At 39.9% G+C, this 22,687-nt stretch overlaps 1 protein-coding gene across 4 annotated transcripts; it reads left to right on the forward strand.

Moving 5' to 3' along the window:
• Positions 1–258: 258 nt before the first annotated feature.
• On the forward strand, positions 259–22,514 carry dedd1 (death effector domain-containing 1). Of its 4 annotated transcripts, none has more exons than XM_072680513.1 (6): positions 259–339; positions 2,135–2,629; positions 2,820–2,939; positions 3,439–3,567; positions 20,266–20,657; positions 21,360–22,514. In XM_072680513.1, the coding sequence occupies exons 2-5, from the start codon at positions 2,170–2,172 to the stop codon at positions 20,649–20,651; spliced, it is 1,095 nt and encodes a 364-aa protein (XP_072536614.1). In that variant the 5' UTR covers positions 259–339; positions 2,135–2,169; the 3' UTR covers positions 20,652–20,657; positions 21,360–22,514. The 4 variants fall into 4 exon arrangements, with proteins under 4 accessions (XP_072536614.1, XP_072536617.1, XP_072536615.1 ...); XM_072680516.1 differs by having other exon boundaries at positions 20,266–20,653; XM_072680514.1 differs by lacking the exon at positions 259–339 and adding an exon at positions 376–474.
• Positions 22,515–22,687: the final 173 nt, after the last annotated feature.

Genomic DNA, 22,687 nt, shown 5'->3' on the forward strand with positions numbered 1-22,687 from the left:
ATTTTTAAAATTTATTTCCACTTTAAATATAGATATCAAACATTATTAATATTACACACATTAAAATATTCTAATAAATTAATACATATGTTATTACACTCATTTCTAATAATATCAACACTCCCAGCACAGCTATAGCTAGCCAGCCACATCGCTACCGGCGACTTTCGTCAGGCAGCACGGAGCGTGCTGTGATTGGTCGGTCTCTGTCAGACGTCACGGTCGGAGCGCAGGGCCGGCTGTGATTGGCTGGTCGGTGTTGCTCTGCACGCTCCGCTGCGCTGCGCTGAGGGATGTTTTGGGAAGGCTGACCGTGGGCGTCCGCTTGCATCGACCCGAGTAAGTAGCTGTGCTGAAAGCACGGCTAAAGGCTTTCTCCCGTCAATAGAAGAGCGGCTGAGTTTGATAGCAGTGCGTTAAACTCTAAAAAAGCTGCATTCGGGGGCAGTTTACTCGACCCTCGCGCTTGTTAAGGTTCGTGTTTTGGTTGCTAAGCTAGCTGGACCCGACTGTAGTAGCTTAGATAGTTAAGTGTCAGGCTAAGTCCGCCGCTCGGTTAGTTAGTGCTAGCCAGCGGAGCAACAACGGCCTTATTCAGCTCGGCCAGCCGCCTAAAGCTGTTTAGACACCTGTCATAAATTAATTTCATCATTTCCATTAATAATAAACGTAGCTACAGTAATGACGGCGAGGAGCGCTAGGCGCTAGCTAGCTTAATAATACGGTGCTGCTGCCTGACTACCCGAAAGTTGCCGATGTGAGAACTACATTTCCGAAGATTGCCGAATGCGCAGGGTTTGTGGAAACGGTATAAATACGGCTGTTTTCGCCTTTCCTAAGAGTCTAAATACGAATGGGATGTCTAACCTTTGTTTAAGTCGTAGATAAAGACTAAAAAGCTTTGAATTGTAACGTTAAGAGGCGTAAAATGTGCGAGTTTAGCTCAATAATACAGTGTTATTGTCTGAAAGTTGCCGACGTGGGGACTAGCGAGCTAAATTTCCGAAACTTTCCGAAGATTGCCGAATGCGCAGGGTTTGTGGAAACGGTATAAATACGGCTATTTTCGCCTTTCCTGAGAGTCTAAATACGAATGGGATGTCTAACCCTAGCTAAAGTGATGGATAAAGACTTAAAATGCTCTGAATTGTAACGTTAAGAGGCGTAAAATGTGCGAGTTTAGCTCAATAATACAGTGTTATTGTCTGACTGGCCGAAAGTTGCCGATGTGAGAACTACATTTCCGAAGATTGCCGAATGCGCAGGGTTTGTGGAAACGGTACAAATACGGCTGTTTTCGCCTTTCGTGAGAGTCTAAATACGAATATGATGTCTAACCTTTGCTTAAGTCATAGATAAAGACTAAAAAGCTTTGAATTGTAACGTTAAGAGGCGTAAAATGTGCGAGTTTAGCTCAATAATACAGTGTTATTGTCTGAAAGTTGCCGACGTGGGGACTAGCGAGCCACATTTCCGAAACTTTCCGAAGATTCCCGAATGCGCAGGGTTTCCGGAAACGGTACAAATACAGTAATGTAGGCTTGAAAATACTGATCTAGGTGTCAGACTGACCAAAATCTTGAGTAAAGATCAGCCTCCTACTAAAAAAAAAGAGATAGCTAGCGTTAAATGCTTAAAACATCAGAACATAGGACTGATGGTATTGTTAACTGTTCCCTTGATGGAGATAGCTCGTAGCACGACCTGCTTCACCTCAATCGATGTAATTTCGAGGACAGAAGCTGAAACACGGCTGAATTTGAGGTGTGTGTGGCTATTCGGACCCGGCTACAGCTGTTTTCACTGCGAAACGTGACATTACGTAACCTGTACACGTGATTGGGAGCTGTGATGTAACCTGGCAGTGCGGCAGGGCGTGTTTGGGCATGTCAGCTCTGTTTTGTGTCCATGTTTTTTTGACGTATCATCTGCTTAGAGGAGTTACCTATCTCTCTTACAACTGTACTGTATTGTATTCCCTCACTTTTTGCTCTAATCTTCCGTTCCACCTTAAATAGTCTAGCAGTAACGCACAGTTCTGTGCAGACGCCTGTATGTGAGACTGCAGCATTTAAGGTGGACTGGAAGATGAGTTGATATGTATTAACACATGTAGCACGTGTCTCTGTTGTAGAAACGAGAAGGCTCATTTGGTTGATCCGGCTGATCATGGCAACAGTCCGCTGCCCAAGGTACTCCCTGCACTGGGAGGAGACGGACTGCTTGAGCTACTATGACATGTTGTCTCTTCACGAAGTCTTCGAAATCGTGGGCTCCCAGCTGACAGAAGCTGATGTGGAAGTGCTGTCCTTTCTTCTTGACGAAGCTTACCCAGGATGGCACCCTCTCGATCCAGAGGGATGGACCGAGGAGGTCTCTCCAGACTCCGAATTGCCCTCAAACTCTCCTTGCCCACGTCTCCTGGAGGCCTGGCGGAGGATAAGCCCTCAGGGCGACCTGCGCCTAGCCTTCGGTCGCCACAGACACAAAAGTGGCACAGAGCTGTTGCTGGAACTGGAGAGACGTGGCTTTTTGCACGAAGGGAACCTGGAACCTCTGCTGCAGCTCCTTCGGATTCTTACACGACACGATCTCTTGCCGTTCGTCTCCACCAAGAAGAGAAGAACAGGTGAGGTCCCTTAATAGGTCACTTATTTTAGGATTGTAGCAGCACACAAATTGGAAAATGCCTTGAAGCTATAATGTGGCACATAATTTGCTTTTTTGAGATGATGGAAAAACAGTGAATATAGAAACTGATAATCAATATTGCAATAATGCAGTTATAATCATAATAATGACTGCAATCTTTCTCATAGTGTCACCTGAGAGAGAACCTATAAACTACTCAGAATCAAGCAGTGGAGGACTCGCATACACAAGTTCACATACAGAGGCAGAGTCCTTGGAAAACACACAAGCATCTCCTTGGAGGACAGGTGAGTTAAAATGGGAGTTACAGGGTTTCTGTGAGTCCCTTAAAATATACATATATATATATATATATATATATATATATATATATATATATATATATATATATATATATATATATATATATGTATGTATAAGCCATTCTATGTGTTGGCCCTATTTTCGGAGATACCAGGCCTTCCATGGCCAGGCTTCCCAGAGAGCATTATTGCCTTTGCTTGCTCTCGGTGGGTAGGACGGCCCTCCCTCTTCCCCCATTGCTCAGCAAAATACTAGCCAGTCAATAAATGACGTGACAGAATTGGCAGTTCCACCTCCAGGAAAGAATTGTGTGCTGGCCTTCACCTTCCCAGCTTGGTATCATTGTGTGATAGGAAGAGACCTAGCCAGTAAGAGGAACTGGGTTGGACTAGACAGAGGTGATGATGTGTTGTGGGGCTTCTATGAAATGATGACAGTCTGCGGTATGTATGTGTGTGTGTGTGTGTTGTTTCTGATGATCAGGTGTTGGCTCAGCTGTTGCTGCAAACGCTTCCTCCAGGAAAAAACGAGGCAGAGGGCGTGGCCGAGCCAGACGGACCCGGAACACGCCCAAAATCGCCCCTCCGCCTATACCTAACAAAGTGACCTGCGGTAAGACAACTTCCCCTTCTTTTCTCATTGTATCTCTCTCTTTCGTTCTTCCTCCTTCCCATATTTTCTGCCCCTCTCTCTTCTCTTCTCTCTCTCTACCCCCTCTCTCCCTCTCTGGTATCTTCTATCTTCATCTACTCATCTCTGCTCCATTTCACCACAGTTTAGATTTCGTTGTGACCCATTTCTGTCCTATTAACGTCTCAACAGTGTAAAGAATCCCACCTAGATGTAAATGTCATGCTTGTGCCATTTACATATCTCCCATTTCACCTGTCTGAAAGCACCCTAATCCTAGCGTCCGTGTGAGTGATCATCAGCCTTTGCACTCTCGCCACATAAAAGAACAGTTTGGTGATAAATTTGATGAACATGATTGATCACAGACCCCAGGTGCAGTCGATTAAGCTGAGACACGTTTGATATCCGCTCTGTGCTTCTTCATGGCTAACAGACACTGGACACTGGACTGTCACCAATTTGTTTTTGGTTAAGTACATGCCAAAATCTTTATGGTTTATGTGTTAATCAAAAAGCTACATAAGTAATAAGGAGTTAAGAGATATTTTGGGTGTTTTCACAGAGTTGATATAGGAGACAGTTGAACTTAGAGCTGGGCAATATGACGATATTGTATCATATCGTGATGATTTTTGTTATTGTGATAACAGTATGCTTTTCTAAGCATATGGAGGAGACTGTTAGTGCTTAATAAACATCTTCTGATCATCGGCAGGTTTCATTACTAACAGTATAATTAGACAGGGTTAATTAGACTAAGTGCAGCAGATATTGAATAGTAATTTATAAGAGTCTGTCGCTATGGATGTTTTTAGTCTGTGATTACATGTGTCGTGATAAATATTGTGGCTTTAAAAAGGCTTTAAATATCGTGATCTGTTATTTCTACCATATTGCCCAGCCCTAGTCTAACTCCAGTGTTTGTTGGCCAAGTTAGCCTAGCAACAGACGTCGGTTGTCCAACTTGTTTCAGATAATCAGCTGCATCCGGGGTCAGTAATTGGTCACGTTAATTAGATTATTCGCCAAACTATTATTTTTTTTAACTTTATCCCCGGTGCAGAATTAAAGCAGTGGGCTTTCCATTCAGGGGCAAAGCAAAGCGAAGGGGAGCTTCAGGCATGTACAGATCGCACAGTCCGTCTCATTCACTTCCCAGATGCAGTACAGATGTTTCTCAGTGGCTTCATCATATGGAATTAGGACCACATGTAGGGCCGTCCGTATCGATTACATTAATAATCGAGTAATAAATTGATAGTAAACGATCAAAGTCCTTAACTGAGCTCTAATCAAGCGTGAATAGCCTTTCAAATACTCCAAAGTACGTCATCAGTCCTAATGTTGCTAGCACTGAATGGAAGGTAGTAGTCACAGATTAGCTAATCAGTAGTTATTTAATAATGAATTAGTCATGACTGAACAAACCATCACTTTTAAGGATTTTAGAAGACTTCATTAAGGGAAATATATAATTTTGCTATGTAGAAATAAAAAAATAATCAAAATGAGTGTTCACCAGCTCTTACACTGCAAGAAAATGTCAGATATGCATTATAATCATGCAAGTCTCCAACTAATCATCGCTGATTCCTGAAAGAGTTAAACTTTATTTATTGTGGTTTTATTTGTTTTTTTTTAAGCATGGTACGAGGGTGGGAAGGTCTTTGTCCACTTTTGGTCATTTGGGACTTTTCAAATCGTTAAACTGATGTTCTAACAAACATCACATCACATCACTAACCGTTTATTAACACAACGTGTCCACTCACACTATCTGTCCAAATGTTTGTGGACACCCTTTCTAATGAATGCATTCAGCTATTTTAAGTTGCACCCATTGCTGCTGACACAGCTATGCAAATGCCCGCTCACACACAGCTGGTCAAACACAAGCCAAAAGGAAGAGCATAGGACTCTGTGAAGCAGATAAACCTAAAGATGAACCCATTGGCACCAGGCTTAATGCAAGGCATGGGCTAAAGCCCCCTGAGATTGAGCTGTGGAGCAGTGGAAGAACTGTGTTCTTTGGAATGATGGTGCTCCATCCAGTGTATTTGGGATGAGTTGGGGATTCATTTTGCACAGTAACCACAGCACAGTAAACAGTCGTTTTCCCTGGATAGACAGTTGGAATAGGTCTAAAATAAGGTAAACATTAAAAAGCCTGCTTTGTCATCCCCAAAACACAAAGGTACCGTAATTACCTTTTACCTCAACACATCAGAGCATCACTGAAGTGTTGTGTAGCTTCCCCAGGGTTCATTCAGCAATCTTGTGTTTTTGAATGCTCAGGTCATCCTTGAACTTGCTGATGGTTCACACTTTCTGTTCAAACAGCCTGAGAGGGTGATTAATGTAATGGAATGGAGAGGGAAGGCGAGGATGCCTCACCAGCATTACAAATCGCTGCTAAGTTTTTGAAGGCTGCTGTGCCGCACCAGGTAAAGCATTCATTAGAGCGACGGTGCGAACTGAACGGAAACATGAGCATGTATGCTGATAAAGGTCCACTAAGTTAAAAACCCAGTGAACATATGGAAGTTGCTTAATAATGGCTGCTAGGGTTGTACAACAACAAGTATTGTACTTGTATAACAATGAAAATAGATTAGCGTAAGGCACGTCTCCAGCCATTAAGCTGTATCAGAAACCGTTATCGGATTAAACTATTAATTTCATCACTCGTTACACCCTCAGTGGTTAGTAGTAAAGCAAACGCTCCAATGTAACGAGGATACAAATTGTTCTAAACTATGTTTGAGCTGATTGTGGAGTCATTTTCTGAGCCTTGGCTGTCTAAAAGGATCTGATGACAAGGGTTTTCTTCATATAGAGTAGGCCAGATGCACAAATTGCATTTTAAATGTGCTTCTCAGCAGCTGATTCTCTAGATTTGACCACAGTCGAGGACTAGTGAGTTACCTGACATGAACAAGTACAAGAACATGTACGTTAAATACGTAATAATATTACATATTGTATATTACTGTGTTTGATTCCGAAACTTTTGAAACCCTTGGTACAAATGCAGATAAATTAAATCAACAATCATCAACTGATAAACCGATGACCAGTGGTCTCCAGCCCTCCTCTTGGAGAGCTACCTTCCTGCAGGTTCCAGCTCCAGCCCAAATCTTACCCTCACCATTCCAGCCAGTCAAGTGCGACTGCTTTGAAGGCGGTAATTAGTAAGGCTGCGATCCGTTTGAACTCTGATGTCGACTCATTCTACAGCCAGGTAGGAGATTTCAAGTGTAGCGCCCCTTCAAGTCATATTTCCTACTCTAAAAGTCACGAGAGCCTCACCAACCCAGACTTTAAAATCCAAGATGGCCGCACCGCACATCCACCGTAAATAAAGCTATACTGTTTATTTACTTAGTCTCATTAAATCAGTCATACACACAGTGCTGTCCAACGTCTATCTGTGGACTTGTTTCCATGTTGTTTGGATGTGCAAAATACCGTACAATGCGTTTTCAACGAGTGTCGCAAACAGTGGCAACCTGGGACATAAAAAAGTGGGACATATTTGGGTGAGATTCGCCATAAAACACTGTTAAAGGATCGTCAAAGCAGCTGTAGTTTTGAAGTAGTCTACTCATTCCTAGCTCCCGACTTCCGAGGTAAATGGAACGCAGCCCTAGATCAGGTGGGTGGGTTAGGGTTGGATCCAAAATCTGCAGGAAAGTAGCTCTCCAGGATCATGGCTGGAGACAGCTGGTCACACATATGCTGAAATTTGGAGCTTCCAGAGCTTGGAACTATGAAAAACGGCTGCAGAACACAGCATCAGTGTGCGTAGTTCAGTAAATCAACCCATCAGTGATGGTTTGTTCGCTGTGGTCTGGGTAAATAAATGAAGTGCATTACTTAGTGGACCTTTTAAGTGGTTTTCTGCTTAAGACCTCGTGTCAGAGACTCACCTTGTCTGTTTAGTAGATGCCTTTGGTGTAATCAAGCTCCTCTACACTCTTTTGTGTGTATTTACTGTCTGTGTGGTTTGTGTGTGTGTGTGTGTTTCTCGTTGTTAATACTCGCCTCATTTCCATTTCTCTGGTTCTCTGGTTAATGTAGGGATGGGCATGAGTAATGAACTGAGTACTCGTTATCTAACCCATGACTTCTATACCAGATCCTAAACCTTCTTTAACATTAAACAAACAAAAAAAATACTTAACACTTAACATGTTGGTAACCTGCCTATCAGCAAATCGACGCTAGTCTAGATGTTGGAACGTCCAACGAGTCGACAGACCCCCGGCAAGGAGTGTCAGCGCAAGGTACCACCTCGCTGGAAGAAGGGCACAGTCTCTTCAGCTAGCTAACCGCACACCATGCCGAGAGGAACCAGGGTATACAGCAGGACTGAGTATACAGTGTCATCATCTGACTCTGAATAATTGCAAAAAAGACTTTGTGCTTGTTCAGACTAGGCTAATCTATGCTATATTATGATATGCAGCTATGGTCTATCATGGTGACGTTAACACGCCAATAAAGCAGAGCTCATAATTTGCTCAAATAGAAAGGAAAACCAGGGAGTCTCACTCTGAGATAAAAAATCAAAAAAATAACAGGGTGGCAAATAGACCCATCCCAAAAGTCTTACACCTACTGTCCTTAAACAGTTTATTTAACATCAGCTTAAATACTTGATAAACTCTTTCTATGGCACCTTAAAGTATGGGGCATTGGCTGACTTTTTAGATATTCAGTACTTTAGTTGACTAAATTTGAGCTAATCAGCCCAAGAGTCTAGTAAAATACTATTTATAGGGTATAAAGCCCAATACCTTCTTGAAGTTACAGTACAGTTGAAGGTACAGTTAGCCTGTTGTTGCTCATCATGGACAGGAACTGCCACCTCCTCGCTCTAACTGGAAATACAACCTGCACAACCCCACATTGTTGGATGGTTGGTTGTTGTAAAACCAGGGTTTTTTTTTTTTTTTTTACTCCGTTGAAAAGTCTTGATCTGTTAGTCCTTCAACAAAAACAGACCCACAAGAAGCAAATTCAGTCAGATCTGACGTCTAAAGACCGTCTCAATGTAATATTTAACTCTTGCTCTTAAAGGATCGTTGCCGTCACATCTGGAGGACCGTACAGAGCAAGCAGCTGCTTCCTACTGCCGATCAGCATTTAGCCGTTTCTTAAGCCTTTCCTGAGTACTCAACCTCAAAATTACTCCAGATGCCCATCACTAGTCTAATTCACAAAGCCTCACAACCAAGAACCCCCCCCCCCCCCCCCCATTCTCAACTTTCTCTTTTTAGCCTCTTCATTTTCTCTCTCTCTCTCTCTCTTTCTGTTTCTCGTCCTCCCTCTCCCTAATGCACAACATTTATAAATGCTGAGATACTGAATGAAATGCAGTTGCTGAAAATGACGGTAAAGACAACGATGGTCATTGAGATTGCACCAGCCCTTATGCCTGTATCTCGTAGGTCCACTTCCACGCTAGAGCTTAGCTCCAGTCCTCTCTAACCAAACCTACCGAAGTTTACTGTGTCTGCTGCAGCAGAATGGATGAGATTTCCTATCCTTCCTATCCTTCAACCCCCCCCCCCCCCCCCCCAGTTATCCTCACCACTCCTCAATACTGATCGGTTCACTTCCTCCAAAACTTCAGCGACCCAGAATGAGATTATAAGGAGTTATAAGGAGAAATCCAGATAAAGTAAGAAGGTACATGGCTGTGCTGTAAGTACTGAGACCGTTCACTCTTTGTTTTGGCTTACTGATGAAACGACGCATATGAAGCTCTTACCCCAGCACTGAAGTTGTTTTACGGTATCTCGCTCTGTAACATTTTAGGTTTTGGTGGATAAAATAGGAGAATTTAATTCCTTATACTTTTAGTTATTTTTACTTTTTATTTTTTAAGAATCCATGTTTTTTGTTTAGTATTTATTGTTTTTTATTACAAAGAAGGAAGTTCCAAGTATCAGCTAGTACATATTGGTTCTAAATGTCATACTTAATATATAAATAATAGTATATACAGTGAGTCCAAGAAGTATTTGATCCCTTGCTGATTTTCTTTGTTTGCCCACTAATAAAGACACTATCCTTCTGCACTTTTAATGGTAGATATATTCTAACATGGAGAGACAGAATATCAAGACAAAAATCCAGAATATAATTTTAAAGAATATATTTTAATTAATTTGTATTTCAATGAGGAAAATAAGTATTTGATCCCTCTTGCCAAACACACTCAATACTTAGTGGCAAAGCCTTTGTTTGCAAGCACAGCGGTGAGACGTTTGTTGTAGTTAACCACAAGTTTAGCACACACACCAGGGGGAATTTTGGCCCACTCTTCTTTGCAGATCCTCTCTAAATCATGAAGGTTGGTGGGCTGTCGCTTGGCAACTCTGACCTTCAGCTCCCTCCATAGATTTTCGATCGGATTGAGGTCTGGCGACTGGCTGGGCCACTCCATGACCTTAATGTGATTTTTCTTGAGCCAATCCTTTGTTGCCTTTGCTGTATGTTTAGGGTCGTTATCATGTTGGAAGACCCAACCACGGCCCATTTTCAGATCCCTGGCAGAGGGGAGGAGGTTGTCCCTCAGGATTGTGCGGTACATGGCTCCATCCATCTTCCCAGTGATGCGGTGAAGTAGCCCTGTACCCTTGGCAGAGAAACACCCCCAAAACATTATGCTTCCACCTCCATGCTTGACGGTGGGCACAGTGTTCTTGGGGTCATAGGCAGCATTTTTCTTCCTCCACACATGGCGGGTGGAGTTGAGGCCAAAAAGTTCAATTTTGGTCTCGTCTGACCACAAAACCTTCTCCCAATAACTTGGTTCATCTTTCAAATGATCATTGGCATACTTGAGGCGCGCCTCCACATGTGCTCTCTTCAGCAGGGGTACCTTTCGGGCACTGCAGGATGTGAATCCATTGTTGCGCAAAGTGTTGCCAATTGTTTCCTTGCAAACTGTGGTCCCAGCTGCCTTCAGGTCATTTGCTAACTCCTGCCGAGTGGTTGCAGGACGATTTCTGACTGTTCTCAGCATCATTGCCACCCCACGAGGCGAAATCTTCTTTGGAGCACCGGGCCGAGGTCTGTTGATTGTCATGTTATACTCTTTAAACTTTCTGATAATTGCACCAATAGTTGTTACTTTCACATCCAACACCTTACTAATCTTTTTGTAGCCCATTCCAGCTTTGTGAAGGTCAACAATTCTGACTCTGAGGTCCTGTGACAGCTCTTTGGTTTTACCCATGTTGGAGACTTGAAATCTGTGTGATCTGTCTGATTCTGTGGACAGGTGTTTTTCACACAAGTGATTAGTGAGAACAGGTGGCTTCAGGTCAGGTAACAAGTTGATTGGGAGTGTCTAACTGGTCTGTAAAAGCCAGAACTGCTAATGAATACTAAGGGATCAAATACTTATTTCACTCCATGAAATACAAATCAATTAATATATATTCCTTAGATTTATTTTCTGGATTTTCTTTTTAATATTCTGTCTCTCCATGTAAGAATACATCTACCATTAAAAGTATAGAATGATCATGTCTTTATTAGTGGGCCAACAAAGAAAATCAGCAAGGGATCAAATACTTCTTGGACTCACTGTAACAGGGTGGTAAATGGACCCATCCTAAAAGTCACACACCTACTATTCATAAACAATTTATTAAACATCAGCTTATATACTTTACATAAATACTTACTTGGTTCTAAATATCATACTTAATATAGGTTTTAAATAAAATCGACATTTAATATTGCTTCTATATACCAGATACTCAATATTGGTTCTAAAAATCACCTATGTGATCTTGGTTCTTTATCACAGAGAGAGTCTTTCAGTATAAACTTGTTCAGCTACTACATTTTGGATCTATATAACAGCTACTAAATAGTGGTTCTTTATTGGTTTTTAAAGTTCGGCCACCAAAATAAGAATATAGTTTCTGCTGTCTTCATAGTTTTTTTGTTTGTTTGTTTTTTTGTTTTGTTTTCAAAATGTATTGTTTGTATCAGCTACTAAACATTGGTTCTAAAAAACAAATACTGCATTCTAAATATTAAAAGAGGGAGTTAAAAAAATAAAAATAAATAAAATACAGATGCTAATTAACATGATAAGTAACATGAGCAGCCAAATTCTGTTAATAAATAAAATCTGAAAGAAGGTAGGTAAATCTAAATATTGAGATTGTAGAGAGGGTAGAGTTCTTAATATTGGTTTTAAATTAAATCTGAATATCAACGGCTACATATAACGCATACTTATAGTTTTATAAGTTTTTTATGTTTATTTTTCAAGAATCCATATTTTTGGCTTAGTGATTATTGGTTGTTTATTACAAGAGGGGAGTTGCAAGTATCAGCTAGTACATATTGGTTTTAAATATAATACTAAATATAGGTTCTTAATAAAATCAGCATTTATTATTGGTTCTAAATATCAGCTATGCAATATTGGTTCTTTATCACAGAGAGAGTCTTTCAATATAAACTTTGAAACTTTATAACTTATAAAAATCAGCATATTGGTTACACGGTGGTTCTGGTATTGGTGGTTCTTTACGTGAAGGAGAGAGTTCTAAATATTGGCTCTAAATTCATTCTAAATATCAACAGCTACATATAACGCACACTGTATAGTTTTATTTATTTTTATGTTTTTATTTGTATATTTTTCAAGAATCCGTGTTTTTGGTTTAGTAATTATTGGTTGTTTATTTCAAGGGGGAGTTCCAAGGATCAGCTAGTACATATTGGTTCTAAATTTCATACTAAAAATAGGTTCTAAATAAAATCAACATTTAATATTGCTTCAGATACTAAATATTGGTTCTAAATATCAGCTTTGTAATTCTGGTTCTTTATATTAGTATAATCTTCTATAAAGTTATTCTTAGTTCTTATTAAAAAAACTGCATATTGGCTACACATCGGTTCTTTATGGAGGAGAAAGTTCGAAATATTGATTTATTTATTTTTTTTACTGCATGAAGGGAACTGAGCTTTTTTAATTTTTAATTTATTTGTATTCAAAATGGATAGAAATATGAACTGTGTTGTTATTCCAAAACGATACCTTGAGATTAAAGAAGGTTTTCTGTATCAGTGCTTCATATTAGTCGTTTCATATTTAAGCCAAACTGACTGAGAAGAAACAACAAGGCTACACTGTTCCAGTACTTACAGAAGAAGCCGTACATGCTTACGGAGGCAGAGTTCAGCAATGGAGAAGTACTGTTCTGTGCTTTACCTGATGACTGATGACCCTGGAGCTTTAGATTTAACCACCTCCCCATTTCAAACTACAGTCCTGCTGTGCCATGAATGCCCTTTTGAGCTTTGACCTTTTTGTTGCTCCTGAAACTGCTAAAAAATGCTGTTTGCTGTGTTGACTCCACATTTGATTCCAGCAGGTTGACTCAGGAATGGGTAGAAAAAGCAGGAGAATGGATAGAGAGAGAAAAGAGAGAGCGCACACAACACTAGAGTGTGTGCTGTCCTCTCTGTGCGATCATACACACTGTCGAGCCAAGCGTGAGCTTTCTCGCTCGCTCTCTCCTTCATGAGGCCCGGTCCATGTCTAAGGTAAAGAGTTTACCTTCCTCACTCGGCTAGGAGGAGGGGCGAAAGTGCTAAAATTCCTAGAGTTTCGAACAGTGCACTTCCTCAAACCTTGCAGAGAGAACTTTCTCCCTTTTTAAAATGTAGCTGCTAGGGAATTTGTAGTAGACCTGGAGGAACTACGACATGATACAATATTCTGGAGAAGTTGTTGGCCTCAGACTTTCACAGAACTGACTCTAAAACATGGAAAACTCCTAAGAAAGAGCTGTTTTGGTTATGTCTACCTTGTGCATCTACCCTAATGCTACGCTTATTTTGGAGGTGGGGTGGGGTTGGGCGGGGATGTTCTAAAATGATTCGTGTTATTCAGTGGGAAGCTCTTATAGACCTCCCGAACGTGAGCTCATATTTATATATATATTTTTTCCCCATTTGAAATCTTCCAAATCTGCAAAAGAAGCACCCAAACCCTTCGGACCCGACTTCTGGACGCATTTAAAAATAATAATAATAATAAGAAGAAAATCCATCTGGTTTCTTTGTGTGAGCAGTTCTGAGGAAAACGACCCAACAGTGAAACCAAGAAGTGTTCATGCCTACAAATTCCATGACTTTGATATTGAAATTGAATCAAGTCGAGATGCTGTGGCCAAAAATCAATCAATCAATCAATCAATCAATCAATGTAGCTCCATGCATAGTCCCATCCAGGTAGTAAAATGGTTCGCTTTATGGAACAGTCACATGATTATAATCTGAAAGTGAATCTGTATGAGTTGAGTTTATAGGAAAAGATCTGGGGCCTCATTCATAAAACCTAAATCAATGCATTATTTGAGTCATTTTAGCATGTGAGGACAATCTCTGCTACACTGACATTTAAAAAAAAAAATACTTTTCTTTTTATATACTATACATCAAGCATCAACATTTTTAACTCTAAAATAGACTAATAACTAAATAATGAAAACACTGCTGAAATGTATTTATTATTTTAATTTTACTTCTAAAAAGATGCAAAAATTACTAGCGGTTACTTCTTTTTTGACACTTTTTACAGCATGTTTTTGTACACTTTTCACCCAGTTACACTTAAATCATGTGTTTGAAACATTCTAATATATTTAAAAATGTTATTAAAATATTTGAGCTGTCTGGCCATGTTCATCACATTCCTAGCAATTGCAGATTTAACATACTAATTGTCAGCCCTGTTATCTTCAACCCGGTTAGTGCTCTATTGTAACAGGGTTGATACTACTGCATTGCGGTCAAGGCTGGGGCACAAAATATATATAAATGTGCCTATGTATATTCATGGCAAATTAAGAAAATGAATTTACAAATGCATTCTATTTAACATTTAAGGTATTTTAACATTTAATTTCAGTATGTATAGATGCACTAATATGACACCAGAAAAAGTGATTTTAAAAAGTTTGAATCTTTCAAAAGGTTTTATTCGATTGATAGACGTTACATTTCAAGCCTTGATGATGTGTGAAGTGTTTTGAAGTTACAGTTACTTAGTTTATTTATAAAAAAAACTTACTGTTATTTTTTACTATTATGCAGTATTTGCTTTTTATTAAATTGACAAAAGTTAAAAGCCATAAGTGTTTCATTTTGTCGGTCAGAACCTAATCTGAGAAGCCTTTAAAATATTTAAAACACTACAATATTACATTAAAATAAACTAACAGCAAAATAAACATTATTGATTGCTTTGTTTAATACCATTTACACTGTCAATCCCCTTATTTACAGATATTTAAGAAAATATTGCAAACATATGTACTAGAAATCTAAAAATTGAATATTGATTATTATATTATATACTATTATTCATATTGTAGAACACTTCATTGATCCCTAATGAAATAAGTAATACATTTATTAAATCTGTTTGTATTTATAAAGAAATATGCTTAAGATGTAAGCATATTACTTTATAAATACATACATATTTAATGTAATTTTCTTTGAATAATATGTTAGATGTGTGGTATTGTTATGTGAAGATTATAACTAAATATAAAATAGCTTTTGATAAATTTATCAATTGTTATTTCGTTCATTGGATATCAATGAACTGTTCTAAAATATAAATGATTCTACAAGATATTCCCCTCATATAGCCATCTACCCATAGCAGGATTGACATATGAGCACAAACAAAACATTTAAAAGTTCAAATTTATTTTAGTTGTACACCATGCTGAGATGCCCCAGTAGTTCTTTTAAATAATTTGTCTCTTATACAAGATCAGAAATGTCCTCTGATGCTGAAATGACCCACTTAACTGTTCAAAATCTGTGCTGTGCACCTTTAGAGGTTGAAAACATAAACTAAACAAATTAAAAAGTTTTCATTTGAAAACATGATTTATTTACACATTTAGCTGTAGACATGCTTTTTATTATTATTATTAATTGTTATTTATTATTACAAGTATTTACTTTTTTAAAGGATAGTAATAGACTTACTAATGGACACAACATATACTGTACAATATTCTAAAATGACTGAGAAAGCTGTATTGCTATTAAAGAATAAAGTCAAATCAAAGTTATGATCAAATTAATGTATAGAATTGTATATCTACATTTATACATAGAAATATCTTCAAAATTGGAGCTGAAATCTCAAGGCATATAGTTTGTTTAAAAAAGCTATATATTTATGCAATTGCAATATAGCGTTAATACTTTTATTAATGTAATCTTTGAAATATTAAATCAAATGTACTTTACATAAAATTCTTTATATATTCTGTAAATCTAACAAAGACTACTTTTGTATTATTATTATTATTAATATAGCAAGTGATTCCAAAATGTAACAGTAATACCATTTACATATTTGATATGAAGTGTTTTATGAAATGAGCCCCCCCCCTTTTTTTTTTTAAATGATACCATATATTAAAATGATTATAGATTATTCATTTTTAAAATAAAGTTTATATTGGAAATTAAAATTTAAAGAATTTCAATCACTGGACATTTTTTTTGCCTTCTTTTACACATTTTCAGATGTTTTTGAAATTGCCTGCTATGTGCTTGACCCCAACAAAGGAAGAACCTTTGAAAAACGTTCATCCCAAACTTGCCTCTCTCTCTCTCTCTCTCTGTTTCTCTTTCTCTCCTCTGTGTCCACAGTTGAAAAACAGACTGACTCAAGTGTCAGGGACAAAACAAGTTGGCCATCCTCACATACCAAGAGAGGGAGAGAGTGAACTTTTAACGAACAAGATAAAAGGGCCGAAACTGGCCCTAGAGAGCGGCTGGTCAGCTGCCTGCTCTCGTTCTCTCTCCTTCCGTCTTGGTTTGTTGCTCATCAGAAAAGAGGGATGGATATAGTGTGGAAGCTCTTCGCAAGGAGCGACTCCGCATAAAACGGAGCTTAAAGGTGCTGCTTTACTGGAAAAAAAGGTGCTGCTTTACTGGAAAAAGGTGCTGCTTTACTGGGAAAGAAACATTGTTTTTATTTTGTTCACTTTTTGTTGATTTTGTATTTAAAAAAAAAAAAAAAAACCGAACAAAAAGAAAGCACAAACAGCATCTCCGCCGTGGGTTCATGTCATTTTGCTAAAACTTTGTAAAAGGTGGAGATCTAGCCCATCATCAGACAAAAGCTTCTGTTGTTTGTTCATGTTTCCTGTGCTGAATCACCTCTAAAGTCATTAAAATAGAGGCTCTATGATGATCAATGTTCTCTTAAAGAAAAAAACAACAACTGTCCTGTCTGCATGACTCTATGAGATGCCTTCAAATGAAACTAATGGAACACAGTGGAAAGTGTTGTGTGAATGTAAACTTTTAATTGATCTCTTTTGGAGGACATAAAAAAAAGTTTTGACAATTTGGTCGTTCTCAGTTTGTTGTGTGAAATATAAAGTGAAAAAAAAAAATCAAAGTTAAAACAAACTTGATTTGAAGTGAAATCAGAACTCCTGTGTTTGTAGGTAAAGACTCTCACAGTTATTCCACACCAGCTTGCCATGAGCCTGACAGGTCATGAAGTTCCATGCAACCAAATGAGAAGCCAGATTTGTTTGTGAGTGTGAGGAACTTTTAAATTGTTAAAGAACTAGTTTTAAAAGTAAACTTTTAAAAGAAATCTACTAAATTCCTACTCAATTATTATTTAAAAATAAAGAGTCACATGGGAGAGCTGTAAGTCCGTCATGGCTTAAAGGTTTGAGGGAAATTATTGTAAGTGTAATATAAAGAAGTGGTAAAAACACTGGGATCTCCTGGAAATTCGACAAGAATCATGTCTGTTGTTTTTATTCTCATCATCTAACCTCAAAATTTGGTATGTGGGTTATAACCTGCTGTTGCAAACTTTAGTCAATGGATGCTTGGTGCATTTTTTTTTTTTTCGCACTTGCATTTTTTGCATGGTTTTGAGAGCTGGTGTATATACACAGTCATATCAGAAAATGGCCCATATCAGAAAATGGCCCACTTGCCATATAGGAGCACTGTGTAGTTCTATAATTCCAGACTGTAGTACATCTGTTTCTCAGCATACTTTGTCAGCTTCCTTTTACCCTGTTTGTTGTTCACCACAAAGCAGTTTTTGGGTTGTGGGTCATTTTCAGCACTGCAATGACACTCCATTGGCGGTATGTGTTGCGCTGGTTCGAGTGGAGAATAGAACTACAAAGTGCTCATGTATGGCTGTCGAAGCTCATGTAATGGGTTCGTTCCAAACCAGGGGTGGTTATAATATTCTGATTTGTGTTTTTATATATATATATATATATATATATATAACTAGAGCCCTTCGAGCTTCAAGTATGGCCCGCCATCCCTCAAAATCTGCGGAAGACGAGCGTCCAGGCTTTTTTCTGTCCTGGCACCAAAGTGGTGGAACGAGCTTCCCCTGGGTGTCCGAACGGCCGAGTCGCTCACTGTCTTCCAACGCAGACTGAAAACCCTCCCTCGAATAGCAGAGTACTATGGTCACCTTATTGACTTGTGCTTAGTAATGTCTAAAGCTTAGAGGTATCTTTGAACTATTAGTCTATTTAAACTAGCTGAGGTTTTTCTTGAGCAAATAGCAAAGCACTTTTGTAAGTCGCTCTGGATAAGAGCGTCTGCTAAATGCCGTAAATGAAAATGTAAATATAATATTTTCTTTTCATGGAAATAAAGGACATGGCCTGTCAGACCTCTGGGTAAGTTGGTGTGCATATTTGTGGTAGTTACCAAGAAAGCTGTTCACTTATTTGGCTTGGAGATGTTTCTTCAAATTGGTTCATCTTCAGTTGACTGATTTTTGTCCTGCAGAAGTTTCAGCCTTGTTTGATGTCAAAGAAGAATGTGTTGTACACGTTGTACACTTTTTACAAGCAAGAACAACTGGGCAAGTACAGTTTGACTTTTAACAACTGCCTTTAGTAATGGCCCTGTAGTATTGATGGCATACTGTCTGGCACTGTACATGAGAACTGTGTTACTTTTAGATAGATGAATAGCTGGTTCTTTGGTTTTCATAAAAAAAAAAACAACCTTGAATTTGCATTTTGAATTACCCTTGACTTGCATAAACTGCTGAAAATTGATTTATTGACTTTTCTGCTTGAATTTAAACATTCTGGAATTTCTGGGAAACCTTGAAATGATCACCTTTGCTAAGATTTACAACCAGATTTGTCTCCTGAAAAAAAAAAAAGAAAAAAAAAAAGAAACACCTGAGCTCATTCCAGTCCCTCTGTAGTGATTTCTGTACCCCCTCACAATAAAATGTATGAGCTCAACAAATGCGAGTTGGGTTGGGAGTAGAGTTTTGGTGTAGGAACACTGGATTTGTGTTGCAGCAATGTTCTGAAGATCGATGGGCCCACTTCCTCCTCAGACCTCATGAAATGACATGAAAGGAAATGACATCACAGCGAAGCTCTGGTTCAGTATGTATCCTCCAATCGTATCTTGCCGTCTCTGTGCCCTGTGCTGTTGCATGACATCAGTTCCTCCTCCTGTTCTCAAAAACCACCCTGTGGTAGAGCCAAGCTTTTAAATAGCTGTCTGTTACTTTTGACTACTGGTCACTGTGAAACATGAAAAGCAAAAAGTGCTGATTTGCCGGCCCAACTTCGGCGGGGTGGGGCGCGGTTGGGGGTTGACAAGACTAAGTATATTTGGTTTGGGGCATAAAAACGGTAAAACCACGCCCAACGTTGATGGACTTTTAAGAACTTTCTCAAAGCTGAAATGCCCAAAGTCAATGCCCTTGCCTCCCAAAGAGAGACCTTCATTACCGTGGCCGTAATTTCTACGCAGTTCAAGTGACCTGTATTCATTGAAAGTGATGGAAGGGAACGTTGCGTCAACGCCACCACGTTGGGTCACGCTTGCTTTATTGAGTACGCCCGTCCAGCTATAAAAGCAAGCTGAAAGACGAGCGTGCCCGCAGCGAAGGGCCTTCTGCGAGATCCATTGTTCCCACCCCCAGAATTTGCTCGACTTTTTTTCAACTGAAATCGATATTCTCATCTTTCAATCCGATGTTGATGAACATTCAATTGTACCCTCGTTTGGATCAGTTGAATGTTCCTCTACGAGTTTTAGTTTCATTCTCCGTCCTCACTGTCAAAGCCTTTTGCTGTGGAGCTTGGAATGCTTGATGCCCCGTCATTTATAGCCAGATCTACCCTAAGATCTAACAAATGTGAACCTGGCCAGGCCATTCGCGCTCTCCGAGACCTTCTGTTACTCTGAAGGAACCTTCTTAGATCTCCTTAAATGAAAAAGATAATCAAAGCAGCCACATAATTGTTTGTTGGCATGCCAACCTCTCAGTGCGCTAATTGACAAAGCTTTCTCTCTTATTTCTCCACCTTTTATCCCTTTTTTCATCTTCACCTTGCTTTGATCACTCCTCTGTTCTGCGTTCCATTCATGCCTCCTTTCAATCTCACTTCTCCGTCCATCACCTCCGTTACCCTACGTCCTCCCCTTCCCCATTTTTGCTCATCACCCACCACTGCTTCACTTCTCCATTCATTCACCCATCTGTTGCCACCTGTCATTCCCCCTTTCCCTATCATTCCCTTCCACCTCTCCTCCTTCTTTCTCCCCCCTCCATCTTCATCGCAGACATCCGGCTGCGGGTCCGGGCGGAATACTCCGAGCACGAGTCGGCCTTACGCGGGAGGGTTTCCTCGGACAAGCAGCAGCCCCTGGAGCGGCAGTTCGAGCTGTTCAGCCGCGCCAGCATGCTGCTCCGCGCTCGTGACCTCGGCTCCATCGTCTGCGACATCAAGTTCTCCGAGCTGGCCAACCTGGACGCCTTCTGGGCCGACTACCTGAGCGGGGCCCTCCTAGAGGCTCTGAAGGGCGTCTTCATCACGGACTCTCTAAAGAGAGCGGCGGGCCAGGAAGGAGTCAGGCTGCTGGTCAGCGTCGACCAGGACGACTACGAGGAAGGCAGGAAGCTGCTGCTTAGCAACCAGGCACAGAGCAGAGCAAGCGGCATGGAGTAGAAGTAGGTGGGTGGATGCGTGTGCAGTGGTGGTGGTGGCGGGAGTCAAAGGGATGTCTGCCTCCTTGTGGTTGTTTTCGTTTTCTGGAGACCCAGAACTGAACCCAGAATCTAAGTGGTTATTTATATTTGCCTAATAAGGGTGACTGACACTTTTACGATGCACAAAATAAAATAAAAGTCATGGTGTATAGTTTTATTTAGAGATCTGCAAAGAACCAACAATGCGCACCAAAGCAGCAGGAGTGTCTGCTGGGACTCGACAGTTGTAAAAGGAAGCTATTTAAGGGCCTTAAACAAAGGAAGGGATGGAAAAATCGAATAATTCATCAATTTAAAGCAATAAAAACTAGCCATTGCTGTAGTGGGCTGCCATCCAAAAGAGCGCTCAGTACTTGCTGACCTCTGCATTGGCAGTGACTACCACAAGGGGGCAGCAGACAGCTTCAACTTTTCCCATGTATGTTGGATGACTAATTAATCTGGTCCAGTGTTTTTAAAAAGCAAATGAGTCTAGGACTACTCCCAGTCTTTCGGTGCAAGAGTAGGTCTTGCAGTGATGACCTTCATTCTCTTCCATTTGGTCGTCGGCGTCTTCTTCTGTGTAGTGCGGTGTTGCTCTTGAGTGCTCTGCCATAATTTCAATAATTTCCTCAAGCTTTCAACACGACCATGTGCTAATTTCACTCTATTCATATTTCCTCTCCAGGCCTCGAGAAGTGTCACGGATGAAGAAATAAGTTCTCTTGAGTTATTTTATCGGCAGAACGTGACAAGAAGTGATGACAAGGAAAAGAGCCCGACTGGGACTGAAAGGCAATAAAAAGAGGTTTGGATTCACATCTGGCTGAACGGGATACCCACATTTTACTGAGCCGCGATTCGTTCTGAGGGAAACCCAAGTTACAGAGTTGGCTGTTCATGATGGAACCATGTTTGCTCTGTTCTTGTGGTCAGACAAAGACGTACACACACATTCCCACACCACACATAACCTCCATAAGCGTAAGCTGCAAGTAGCTTCCCTCCTGTTCTGCCAGCAGTTTGTGGATTACAGTATGAAACTTTGTCTCTTTGGTTATTCTACTGGATTACGTAGAAGGAGTCTCAGGGCTCAGGCTTTATGTTGAACTGTTTAAGGGTAGATAGATAGATCTTGAGTTTGCTCTAATTGTGTTGCTTAGGTCTGCAGATATGAGAAAGCAAAGCTGAGGAGGTTAAAAAATATATAAATAAATAAATAAATAATAAAAAAAAGGATCCAGGATTGTTCCCCCCAAAAAAATGATCACTGTCCAACTACCCGAGCGAGGTGTCTTCTATGTCTTCTTCAAGCTGAGGGATACGTTGTCACAGTGTGGTCAGTGTAGTAGGGTACTGAAGAGGAGTGAAATGGGCATTAGCTTGTCTGTTGGGTAATTAAGGACCATGCGTAGCTGAAAATCTGCCAAACAATCACCAGCGCTGAAATGACTCTTGAGAGGAGCCAAACGTCGGAAAGCCAACGTCAACAATGACACAGTTACTTGAACAGATGAATCAGAAGAGCTGTAGTCGTCTTGACCTTACATCACTACCGCACCGGGCCTTTAAAGCATTTCTTTTTTAAGAATAAATGGGTGAATACACATATTTGCTACCTTTGTATTGTTTAAACAAATGTCAAAAAAAAAAGTTCAATGGTAGACGGCATTTCTGTCTGTAAGAAAGGACGAGTCAAGGAGGCGTAAAAAAAAATCTTTATGTCCATTTTTTTCCTTTTTTTGTCCTCGGTTTTTGTTTAACATGCTAATTTAATCACCGCATGTACGGACGTGAGATTTTACGTCCAAGTTTAATTCCCAATAAAATAATATTGAATGTGTTTGTATTGTTCTTGTGGGAACGGGGGGAACCTTGGGAAAACGTTTTCCGGGTAACTTTTTACGGTACCTTGAATATAAGCCACTCTTTTTGCGTAGGTTGTAATGATTCAAGCCAAAAAGGTGAGCTAAGGAAAAGTAGCTTTTGAACAGTTCAGTTTAGTTCAGTTGTCTC

Source organism: Salminus brasiliensis, chromosome 5 (assembly GCF_030463535.1).
Source record: "Salminus brasiliensis chromosome 5, fSalBra1.hap2, whole genome shotgun sequence".
Lineage (NCBI taxonomy): Eukaryota > Metazoa > Chordata > Actinopteri > Characiformes > Bryconidae > Salminus > Salminus brasiliensis.